Below are 12,546 nucleotides of genomic sequence, written 5' to 3'. Positions count from 1 at the left end.
CTACTAAGAAAACGGCTGCAAAAATTTTACAGTGTGGTTTCTATTGGCCCACTTTGTTCAAAGATTCCCATAACTTTTACAAAGCTTGTGAGCGTTGTCAAAAGTTAGGTGGGATAACTCGTAGGAATATGATGCCCCTCAACCCAATTTTAATTATCAAAATATTTGATTATTGGGGAATAGATTTTATAGGTCCATTTCCTCCTTCATTCGGAAATTTGTACATCTTAGTAGCTGTAGATTATGTCTCCAAATGGATAGAGGCAATTTCTTGCAAGCATAATGACCATAAAACTGTTTTAAAATTTTTAAAAAAGAAAACATTCTTTCCAGATTTGGAACGCCTCGAGCCATCATCAGTGATGGGGGTTCACACTTCTGTAATAAGCCTTTTGAGGCTTTAATGCGAAAATACGGGATCACCCATAAAGTCGCCACCCCTTATCATCCACAAACAAGTGGACAAGTTGAAGTATCCAATCGATCAATTAAGAATATTCTGGAAAAAATGGTTAACCAAAATCGCAAAGACTGGTCTTTGCGTTTAACTGATGCACTCTGGGCTTATCGTACTGCTTTTAAAAGCCCGATTGGTATGTCTCCGTACCGTCTTATTTTTGGCAAACCGTGTCACTTGCCTGTGGAATTGGACCATAGGGCCTACTGGGCTATTAAAAGATTTAATTTTGATATGGATAAGGCTAGTTCACTACGCAAACTTCAACTTAATGAACTAGAGGAAATCAGGAATGAAGCATATGAGAATGCTCGAATTTATAAAAACAAAATGAAAGTCTTTCATGATAGAAATATTATAAGGAAAATATTTGAGCCTTCCCAGAAAGTTCTATTGTATAATTCAAGGCTTCATTTATTTCCAGAAAAATTGAGATCTAGGTGGACCGGCCCATTTATAGTTAAAACTGTTTATCCGTATGGAACCGTTGAGATAGAGAATCCAAACACCGGTAATATTTTCAAAGTAAATGGCCAATGTTTGAAGTTATTTTTGGACAACTTTACCCCAAAGGTTGAATCGACCAATCTGGAAGATCCTGTTTATCAGGATTGATCTCTATATCTGCTAGAGATCCTCTGTTTGTATCATAATTTGTCTTTCTTTCATTTTCTATTAAAATGACAATTGGAGAGCAACAACAGTATGCAGTCATTCTATCAGGTAAATTCTCACCTTCAGCCTTATTATCCTTCATACAATCATTAATGCCATATTTCATGCATTCATGTTGCAACATTGGGGACAATGTTGAAATTAAGTTGGAGGGAGAGATTACTGTATTTTTCTATATATCATACCAATTGTCATATTTTTTTAAAAAAAAGTCTATTAAAAAATAAAATATATATATATATATATATATAATAATAGTAATAATAACAAACATATATTTTGTTGCATTTAATTACCACTTTAATTTTTTCAAAGAATTAAACATGTGTAGCTATTAAGGCAAGGAGCACATTATGACTTATTAGAGACCTATTAGATCCCCACACAAGTATTCAATGACAATAGGAAAGCCTCAGGAGTTCACTTGTGTTACCTATTTGTTTGTTGACCTTATTCGCAAGAGAAGTACGAGTGTCCTTGTCCAAAAGTTCATGATTTGGTTTTCACATAAAGATAGAGTTTGAAGTTCCCGGCTAGATCACCTGGGTGCCTTATATTCTGACCTTGGTTGACCTATAGTCACAATACAGTCACGTTATATATATATATATAAAAAAAAAGAAAAAAAAGAGAAATAATACAGTTTGTCTTCACTGAGCAATCGGGCCTCTTGCCTACAAAGCAGCGAGTGTTCGCGTAAAAAGGTGAAAATGACTGAAATAAGTGACTAGTCTGGCCTCGTGGCGTAGTCTGGTTCGAGTAATTAAGTCCGAGGGGTGTTTCACCTAATGCCTTGAGCCAACTGGATCAAGAGTCATTGACCCAAAGCTCGTTACATGGACCTTACTAGAGCCTAATGAAGTTGGACTATTGTAGTCACTATGCGGGAAAAAAAAATTTATTATTATTAAAATAAACATAAGTGAGTTAGTTAAATTAAAATCAAGTGACATGTGGATGACTGGTTTGACTCCATTATTTTAGAACTCTGTGTACCTGGGATGTCTAGTTGGGATTGATAGCTTCATTTTTATATGCGAACCATTCTGGACAAATAACATATGATATTCGAAAAATTTAGTGGATCGGGAGCTAACAAATGGTAGTTAACACTTGTGAATTTGAGTAGTGCACCTAGAACTCAAGGGGAACCCAATTGTGGTGGAGGTATAGGTATTCTGAGACGTCACATTTACATTTGCCTTAAGGGTTGCTATGTTTTAAAGTATCTTCTAACTTAAAAACGATGTTTGTGGGTAACATCACTGCAAACCCTCACGAGACAACACTCGTCCACTACGGTAACCTAGGGGTTTAACGGCTTGTTGCACGTGCTAAGTGCAATCGTAATGCTCTACGAAAATGAGTATTTATTTTAATTCATGCATATTGATATATAATAAAAATGAACAATACTTTTGCACCCTCATTTTATCATTTTCATACTAAATTGCTAGAGACTAGCAATAAGCTAGTTGGAGGGTGTGATGAGAGCACAAAAGTAAAATTTTCATACTATCTTAATTAGTATCATAGCTAATCTTTATAAATAAAATTAATTAATTAATGTGTTATTTATGTTTGAGTGCAAGTAATTCAAGAGACCCAATAACGCTGGGTTTCAGCCCAATGCCTGGCAGCTCAAGCTCAACAAATTCCCCAGCATCCGTGATGAGGCGACTCAACAGTTCCTAACCTAAAATTCCCATGCATTCACGTCAACGGGCTGAAGCAAGTGATTTCCCAATGTTTTCAAGCGTTTCCGAGCAGGCATCTCAACTCCCCAAGCTCTTTGACTCAAAGCAAAACTTCCCAAAAGCCATCCACAAATCCAACCGTCCGTGAGGAGCTTCCCAATGTTCGTCATCCCCAAGCCGCGTCTCATCCTAAGTAAATTCCAGCCAAGGAGTCTTCTCAACACCCCAACGGTCATCTACGTTTCCTTCATTCCATCGTCCGTGGCTTCCAACGAACAGACAACGCTCCAATCTCATCTTCCCAACCGACTGTGGATCTCCCAAGCATCGTGGCATCTCATCAGCGTCCTTCCGTCTCCCCTGTTTCTTCCCAGCTCATCCACGCGTTCCAGCAGAAGAGTCCCAAGCGATTCGACTTCATTCATCCCGTGTTTCAAGCAACCGGATCATCTCCAAGCCACGTCTCATCCGTGGGTCTTGCATTCAAATCCAACATCAATGTCTGCAGCTTCTAAAAATTCTGCAACGTTCCCAGCCGAAGAGTTCCAAGCCGTGTCTCATCCGCTCCCAACAGCTACCAAATCGTCCGCATTCGAAGCTCCCCATTCGTTCGGTTTATCCTAGCAGCGTTCTAGCTTCTTCAACATGCTGTAAGAAGGAGCCAAGCGAGCAAGGTTGGGACGGATCCAGGTAGAGGCGAGAAGAGGATTCCATTCATTTAACCACAGCCGACGGAAGAGGAGGAAGCCATCTGGTGAGGAGGAGAGGCCTTTCATTCCTTTTTGGGAACCGACTACATCCTGGGGAGGAAGGAGGGGAGACGGAACAAGGGGGAGAGGCGACGAAGGAAGGAGCCAAGATTTATCATCCATTCGGTAGAGGATTTCCATTCAAAACCATTCGGGAAGAGAGAGAAGTTCCCTGTGAAGGAGCCATTCGGACAGAGTACTCTGTTTTCTTGAATAGGAAGGAAAAAAAAAAGGATTTATGTTTTATTTTTGTTATTCTTTGCTAATCCTTTTTATAAAAATGCTTCCATCTCATATGAGTAGCTAAACCTCTTTTAGCTAAGGCTAGGGAAAAGCCTAGCATTTTCTTCATGTATTTTCTTTAATCATCAATGGGATTTTAATGTTTTTGATTTGATTTATGGTGCAGTAGATTGATAGAAATTATTTCAAACTTATATATTTTCTTTGATTTGTTATTTCCTCCGGGTATAACAGATGCTTAAAAATCCCTGTAGTTTAAAATAGAATTACTGTAATGTTGCCCATAAAACTAAATCTATTTTATTATGATTAATAGGTGATTTTAAGAAAAGCATGATGAAGTGCTAGGCTGAATCCTGATGCCTTAGTTATATTTTTGTCAATCCGAATATTATTCAGCCTTTAGTTTTTGTTCACTGTCAAATCCCTGTGGATTCGACCTCGGACTCACCGAGAATATTACTTTGCTACACCCTATACTTGGGGTATTCTACATTTAATTTCTCTTTTTAAAAAAAGCAAGATTAAAACCGTAGCAGTTTGGGGTTTGGGGTTTAGGGTTTAGGGTTTCGGGTTTCGGGGTTCGGGGTCCCGGATCCCGGGGGTCCTGGGGGGTCGGGGGGTCCGTGGTTCCGGATTCCGGGTTCAGGGTCTCCTGATTTTGATGTGCTGTTGACATCGAGGACTCCCTCGGCGAGTCCCTGGCCGCCTCCCTCAACATTAAATATCTTGAACCAGCACACAACCCAGTCCCACAACACCACAACTTACAAGTATTTCAATACCAAGTTCAATACTTCTCCCTTCTGTTTTTGTTCTAATTCGTTCTACTTTCAGAGGACAAGAAATCAGAGTTTTCTGCCATAAGTTATAATTTTAATAAGGGGATCTTTATAAAATTCAAAAAGAATCAGTGTCACAACTCACAAGTATATAGCATAAATACATATTAATTTAAATAACTTCTTGCTATGCTCCACATATTTTTGTGGTCATCGACAAGACAATGGAATGAAATTCCTTTTGAATGTTATTTGAACACAAAATTGAACAGATAAAACTAACAATGAGTCAGATCAGGTGATGATCTACATCTAGTCTGAATCCTAATCCAACATGACCTTTTTTTTAAGAACAAAATCAGGATCTGACCATGAAAGGGTGGCCAAAAAGTGAATCCAGCTCCATATTCAATACAATCTCAGGGAGCACACAAGAACTTTATACAGAGGGATACGCAAATTGCAATACAAGAACCACATTGTTTCTTGGCTTTTGTCAGAATCTTAAAAAAAAAAATTAATTCTCAATAATATTAGTATCCTATTACCCAGTCATTTTTTACCTAAATGTTTTATGCACATTTCATCTACTTAGATTACTTATTCTGAGACCTTAAAATTATGTTTACATTATATTTTCCACTCTTTTTATCTTAATCAAAAAGCTAATGATATTCTTTGTTGTCATAGTTTTGCCTTTATTTTTTTTCATTTGATAATATATCAACTGTGATTCTTTATGTGTTTGTTGTCATGTTGAAGCAATAATTGAAATAATGACCGCCTATTAAATTAAAGAGAAATTTGATATAATACTTATGAAGAACAATTTTCAGCGTCCAAGTCCCATATGTCTTCTGACTTTCTTATAAGAGCCCACACATAATATTAGGCTCCAATCAAATGGTTCATATTGAAACATCTAACATAAATCTTACTTATTCTAACATATAGTACTAATAGAATTCCAATCAAGTACTGTATCAATTAAAATAAAGTTTGCATAATATTTGCTTCATATTTTACATGGAAAAATAAATATAATTGGTGGATTTGATTCAGTATTTGATGTAGCAATTTTTAGTGTTGTTGGATCCAAATTTCCATTCATATCCTACAATCTGCAAAATAAATAAATTTAAGTTTAGATCCTTGCAGCATCCAATATATCAACAATTGTTGATGAGCAATGTTGGCATCTTAATGACTAATCATACTATAATTCAAGGAAACCTTTTAATTTTTCATGGCACTCACAATAACAGAAAACTTAAAATATCATTATATATGAAGTAATGATTTTCAGTAAAGAAGCTATATAAGATGTGACATTAGTTTCTCACCAAAGCCATGAGCCTTTCATGATTCCATCCTTAATGCAAGCATCAGGATTCTCCATTTTCAGCCACTTCTCATGATATGATGTCTTTGTAGTGTTTTTACAAGCCTGAATAATAATAACTCTTTAGCATGAGCAAATTCACTAATATGATTGACCAACAAATTCAGAAGAACTGCGCACACTACACATTTGAAGTCAAGATCTGATAAAAAAAACTGTAGCAGCAAGCAACATCAAACCTTGTTGAGTGCCCGCCAGAGTTCCAACCTTATCATCTCTAGACATACCACTCCTAGATATCAATGCAATATCAGCAAATACATATACAGCCTAAAAGGTTTCAAGATCATCCATCAAGAAGAAACTAAGACTCATCACAGGAAACCAGTACCAGTATTAGTGCTTTGGTCTAATTCCTTGAAAATAACATCAAGAAGTTGTTCTATAACCACACTTCGTTCTGACATAGTCCTGATGAACTTTAGTCGTACTGTTGCATAAAGAACGAATGAGTTCTACAATGAAAAAAATATTCATGAATAGAGGAATATCTCATTATAGTTTAGACCAAAAACAAAAGAGATTATCCATGCAGGAACCTTTAACCCTCGATCACGAGTTACTAGCAAGCCAAAAATGAAACATAAACTGTTGTACAGCACAATGAATTTCCATGGCTTGATATCCAAGATTTGGGCCATCATTTAGCAAGTAGGTATTAATGCATTCCATTAGCTTGTGTGAGAACTTACCATCATCCCTAGCAAAGTTCCACAAATGAAAGGCATTATATAAATTTGCAATCTTTTTTCTCACCCTGTATAAAGCTACAGTAAACTTACTCACAAGAAAGCACGGAAACAATAAATACAACTCTTGAAAGCCATCTCCTCTTAATTCTTCATAAATGATGCAGCTTCTGAATGTAACAAGATCATATGCATGCCTCATAAATCCAACCACACAATGCTTACCTAATCTGTGAAAATATTTCAATAAACCCCTTAACAAGATCCTCCCTGATGTTGTCTGGACAATCACCTGGTGGGTTTTCCAGGAGGGCATGAAGAGACAAGATATAGCGGAAGGCTTCCTCTTTGGAGCTGAAATGACTATTAGATTTCATGTCAATGGACAGTCCTACCTTATTTATGACTAGATCTACTAGACCTGCATGCAGAAAAATAAACACACTAGTAGCATCACGTAAATGGCATACAGAACATATCAATCTGAGACACATGAGAATGAATTTAAAAGACAAACTCACTCCAATAAACTGGCCTCCTCATTTGATAGCGGTAATCTTCAACAGTTAGAAGATGCCGTAGGATGCTGCTGTATTCTGACTGAAAGCTAGGAGCATCTTTTATAACATCCCATATGATTAAATAGATGTTTAACAACAGAAAATAGGAGTTTTTTTACTACAAAATTTTGATTTTAAAGACATGAAAATCTAGACAAAAAAAAATTGCTACTGTAAAAAATTAAGGTCCTGCCAATCTGAAAAATTAAGGTCCATCAAAGTACATCACTGTCTACTGCTTACATTCGGTCCAAACCAAACAAATTTTTTATGTAGTTTAAAGACATGAAAATTAAGAACCATAAGGTTCATCACAAGTACATCACTACCTGCTGCTTACTTTCAGTCAAAACCTTGACATGAAAATTTTGATACTCACTACAACAGTTGAGATCAACATTGAGGCGGTTACTTGTCAATTCATTGGTTAATGATCCCCTTGTGTCTTCTGACATGGTGGTTAAGGTGGGATAGTGGTGGTTCCAGTGATCCTTTGTCAATCATTTCAGCATTGATAGCCTGGTGTTCATTGAGATGGTGGTTATAGTGGTCATTCAGCAATTCTTGGAGATTGTAGTTGTGGTGACCATCAGGTACCGATCACTGTTTATCATAAGAACCTTTATAATGGAGTTTCCTTTCAAAACTGCCTACATTGTACATTGGCTTTGAGAGGAATAGAATATCCTACTAAAATTGGAAGAGAACGAGTGACTAGCTAATGACTTATGTCCTGAAGAAGCAACATGTGTAGGTCTAAAAGTACGTGTACTATGATATACTGACAATTCTATTCCAATTAATCCACATGTCAGCTACAGTGGCTCCTGATCATGGAATTATCCATATTACTAAGTTGGAAGATGCATACAGCAATCCAGTTGCATAAAAGTTGACCTTCTGGAACATATTTTGCCATAATTCTTTTCCCAGTACACAACTAAAAATGCAAGATAGCATTAGAAGAGGGTGGTGGTGGTGGTGGTGGTGGTGAGAGGAGGGAACAAAGGTAATTTATGGAACTAACTCATGATCCGGAAACAATATTAGCAGCAACAAACAACGGAAGAAGTTTCATGACCAGTACAACAAATAGACACATGTCGCGTCAATCTTTTACTGACCTGATAGCTTCTGATCCTCAGCATATTGGATGGCAGTACGAAGAGTCTTTTGGCAGCATTAGTTTTTTTCTGTGGATGTTTCTTGCTCGTGGAGATCTCCAATCAATGCACTTCGTCAGCAATATAATGAGAAAAGGCCATGTCTCAGCTGCAAAACAATAAAAAGAAGCAAGATTTTGCACCCTTCTTCCCCATTATACATTCAAGAAACAGTGGATTACGACCAAGAAAAAAATGAGATCAGACACCTTTCTTTCCCAAGACTCGTCCAAGAAAACATCCGATTGTTATCAAGAAACCACAAGAACCTCAGCTCACCATGAGGGATCTCGTTGGGCTTGCTCCTGACGGTGTTCTCACCGAGTAGCCTACAGAAACTGATCGATCTCTCGTCCTCCAGCCAGCTATTCAACAGTTTGATCCCTTCCTGGAAACCATCCAAGAATGAGAAAATTGCAATCAAGAATAAATCAAGAACCCGGAAAAGGATAAGGAAATAAAAAAGGAGCACGAGAAGGAGCCATTGGGTTGAGGGTTTGGGCAAGGGATCGCGGAGCTCACGTCGCGGGCCTTGGCCTTGTCGGAGGAGATCTTGGAGATGATCTCTTGGACGTCTCTCGAGGTCGCCATGATCCCGCAGCGACAGAGCTCTCAAACGCTCTCCTTCTAAAAGGATGGGGGCAATGGAAGCGAGGGGGCTTAGGGTTTCATTTATAGGGTTCGAAGGAAGGAGGGATGGCTTCCAGAGAAAGGAGGCGGAGGAGGAGAACCAGCGGGAAGACGGGGAGGGCTTTGGACGGAAGAAGGGTTTGAGAAAGAGGGGATGGGAATTTATAGGAGGGGGTTTGGACAAAGGGGCCGCTCTCCTTCTAGGAGGAGAATGGGGGCAATGGAAGCGAGGGGAATTAGGGTTTCATTTATAGGGTTCGAAGGAAAGAGGGATGGCTTCGAGAGAAAGGAAAAGGAGGAGAAGAAGCGGGAAGAAGGGGAGGGGAGGGCTTTGGAAGGAAGAATGGTTTGACAAAGAGGGGACGGGGATTTATAGGATGGGGGTTGCACCAAGGGTGCCTTTTTTTTTTTTTTTTTCTGCCCCGGGGGGGGGGATGACTGTGTGTTGGGCACCCCGGCCGGTTTTACTCATATTCTTCCCACCCGTATACCCAGCTCGGTGGTTTCTGGCACGAATACCACGTGTGAGTACGTTACACCTAGCACCATCGAGACTACCAGCAGAGCGATACGTCTTTCCAGACCCCGTGTCCGAGCATGGAGTATCTAGTCTCCACAATTTAATCGACGCCCGTACGTTTCGAACTCGGAATCACTTGGTTAGAAGTAAGGCTACGCTTTCACTGGACTACCACCTCAGTAGCACCGAGGGTGCCTTTCGAAAGCGAATGGAGCGAGCGGGTCGAGACGTGTCTTATGCCCGAAATATGAGCAAGAGTCCGTTCCTGGGGCGTTTGGTAACCCCAACAAGATCACTACGATGATATGAGATTTTTGATAATTCGAATGCTGGAATGATTTAATTTAATGATCTAAAATCAATGTATTTAATAGACTATAATCCAGTAATTAAAAATCTCTAAATATTTATGAGTAACTTATTTGATATGGTACGGAAATCCAAGATCACCGACTACATAATACTACAAATACCCCTGATATATCTTACATAGATTTTTTATGTATTTTTAATTCTCATGAATGAAAAATATATGTCAATATGCTAATTCCTATAATAGCTCCGTAATTTTGTCACATATTCTACTTTTAGTAGCCCTTATTATATATTTATTAATCATATAAAATATATTATAATAAAATATTAATATATTTATCAATATATTCTATAAAAATATATTTATTACTTCTATAAATTATTAATCTTATAAAAATATGTTATTTTTCATTATAGAATTAATATTTTTATTTATACTCATAATAGATTTTTTAATACTAATAATTATTTGGATTAGAAAAATAAAGTGAATAGGAGTAATATATTAAATATTTTTATTATATAAATATAAAATATAATAATATATTTCTACTATAATTTAAAATTATCCTTCAATAATAATATGATTAGTAATATATTATAATATAATATATATCATTAATATAATATATAATATCAACATAATATTATATATATAACATTGATATAATATATTGATGGTATATTGATATATCAATTTTTTGATTAAATTGAGGGATATTTTTGCCTTTAACTTTCAACCCAAAATCACTGTCCTGGGATGATCTTGGATTTCCGACTTCAAGGACAGGTATCCCATCACCGGGTTGGACGGTAATTTGAGGAGTAGAGGTGATTTAGGATCACCACCGCGTAGGATCACCATGATGCAATAAAATACGGTGATCTCATCACCTTCACTCACATCACTCTTGATCCTAGGACGATCTTTCCATACCAAACGCCCCCTTCAGGTAAATATGACAAATAGTTTGCCAATTTGAGTTGCAGTTGTACTTACAGCAAATAAAATTTTATTGAAAAAATGATTGGCAGTAAATTTTTTTTAAAAATAAAGTCTTTAAAAATAAACTTTTTTAAAATTATTTTTTTTTAAAAAAAATTATTTGCTATTTGATAACTATATTTATAAAGTATTATGCCACTTTAATATGTGTTTAGTAAAAAAATTGAGAAAATACTTTTGATATGATAAAATAATCATAAAAAATATTGCATAATATTATACAATAGAATATAATAAAATATAATATGTATTAATATATAAATATATGATATATTATAATATTATTGTAATATAATATAATATTATATACTATAGCATAATAATTTAATATAATATTAAATTATTTAACATAACATATCAATATATTATGATATAATATAATATTATATTATATTTATAGTATAATACAACAATAAAGATATAAAATATTATAATTATTAGCATAAATTAATTTTTATAATATAACATATTTTTTAGCTAAGTAATAAAATTAGTTAAATATTATTAAAGGAGAATTTTGTATAATTGTTATATTTTATCATGGATATTTTGATTAAAAAAATAGCTTTTTGACCGGGTCTAAAAGTATTTTTTTGGAAAGCTCCAAAATGAAGCTTATCTCAAAAAGCTGTTTTTAGCTTTTTGAAGAAGCTAAAATAGTTTTCCAAATTTTTTACTGAGCATCCCTATTTTATCTAAAAGTACTTTTGGAGAGTCAGAAAGTCTTCAAAAGCTCTTCCAAATAGAACCTAAGGCTCCGACTTCATGTAACCAATAGAAAGTGTGACATGGCACGTGGTTTGCTCACCGGTGCAAACAACAATGAAAATATCTTACTGAGTCGACCCTAATACATCATGAGTTGATCCCAACCAAACTTGAGTCGAATAGAACATAAAGGAATATCCTAATGCCACACCTCTTTGAATTGTACACAAGCAAGTCCTATGCAAGCTCCAACTCATTACACTACAAGAAACTTGGACATTAGCGACGCCTTTTGGCTATTAGCGACGCTTTTAAGCGTCGGTAGAAACCATTCCGACGTTTTTTAAAGCATCGGTAAAGCATCGCCTATGCTACAGTGGAAAAAATATTTTCCGACGCTTTTAAAAACGTCGCTAATTCCCGACGCTTTAAAGCATCGCTCTTTATCGATACTTTAAAGCGTCGCGAATTACCATTTGCTGTCTGCATCTTTTTCTCCATTCAGAAACACAAACAACCTCCCCGATCGGTACCTTCATTCAATCCATGCGGAGTGGTTGGGTTTGGCTATATAAATAGTTATTTTTTTTTCAGATCCGCCGATGTGGGACAAAAATGAGGTGATTTTTTGGATTCCGACGATGCTTTTTAACGACGCTAAAAAGCGTCGTTAAAAGTGTCGTCAATTACATATTAACTTCGACGACGCTTTTAAGCGTCGTCATTAGCCAACGCTTTTAAAAAGCGTCGGCAAATGTTGACGGAGAAAATTTTTTGCCGATGCTTGGAATAAGCGTCGGCAAATAAGAGTCGGAAATTTTCTTTTTTTATGTAGTGTTAGGCACATTCCTTATGTTGATCATGGGAAAGAGCTACATAGATATATATTTTCTAGTAAAGAACACGAGAAAACAAAACACAGACCAACTTGGGCTTTCTAAAGTAGTCGA

The 12,546-nt window shown here is 36.3% G+C and overlaps 1 protein-coding gene across 1 annotated transcript in view; it reads right to left on the bottom strand.

Moving 5' to 3' along the window:
- Window positions 1-9,400, bottom strand: part of LOC108510701 (putative histone acetyltransferase HAC-like 1) — a 43,960-nt gene extending 34,560 nt beyond the window's left edge. Inside the window, exons 1-6 of the mRNA XM_088715494.2 lie at window positions 8,940-9,400; window positions 8,627-8,805; window positions 8,379-8,526; window positions 6,337-6,460; window positions 6,185-6,237; window positions 5,947-6,050 (exon numbers count right to left, since the gene is read on the bottom strand). Of these exons, the coding sequence (XP_088571620.1) occupies window positions 5,947-6,050; window positions 6,185-6,237; window positions 6,337-6,460; window positions 8,379-8,402 (305 nt within the window). The 5' untranslated portion in view covers window positions 8,403-8,526; window positions 8,627-8,805; window positions 8,940-9,400. The remainder of the gene's footprint in view (window positions 1-5,946; window positions 6,051-6,184; window positions 6,238-6,336; window positions 6,461-8,378; window positions 8,527-8,626; window positions 8,806-8,939) is intronic.
- Between the last annotated feature and the right edge of the window lie 3,146 nt (window positions 9,401-12,546).

This window comes from Phoenix dactylifera, chromosome 1, assembly GCF_051530095.1.
Source record: "Phoenix dactylifera cultivar Ajwa chromosome 1, Ajwa_hap1_PhDact_Kaust_v1.1, whole genome shotgun sequence".
NCBI lineage: Eukaryota > Viridiplantae > Streptophyta > Magnoliopsida > Arecales > Arecaceae > Phoenix > Phoenix dactylifera.
This window is presented reverse-complemented; position numbering and strand designations above follow the sequence as displayed.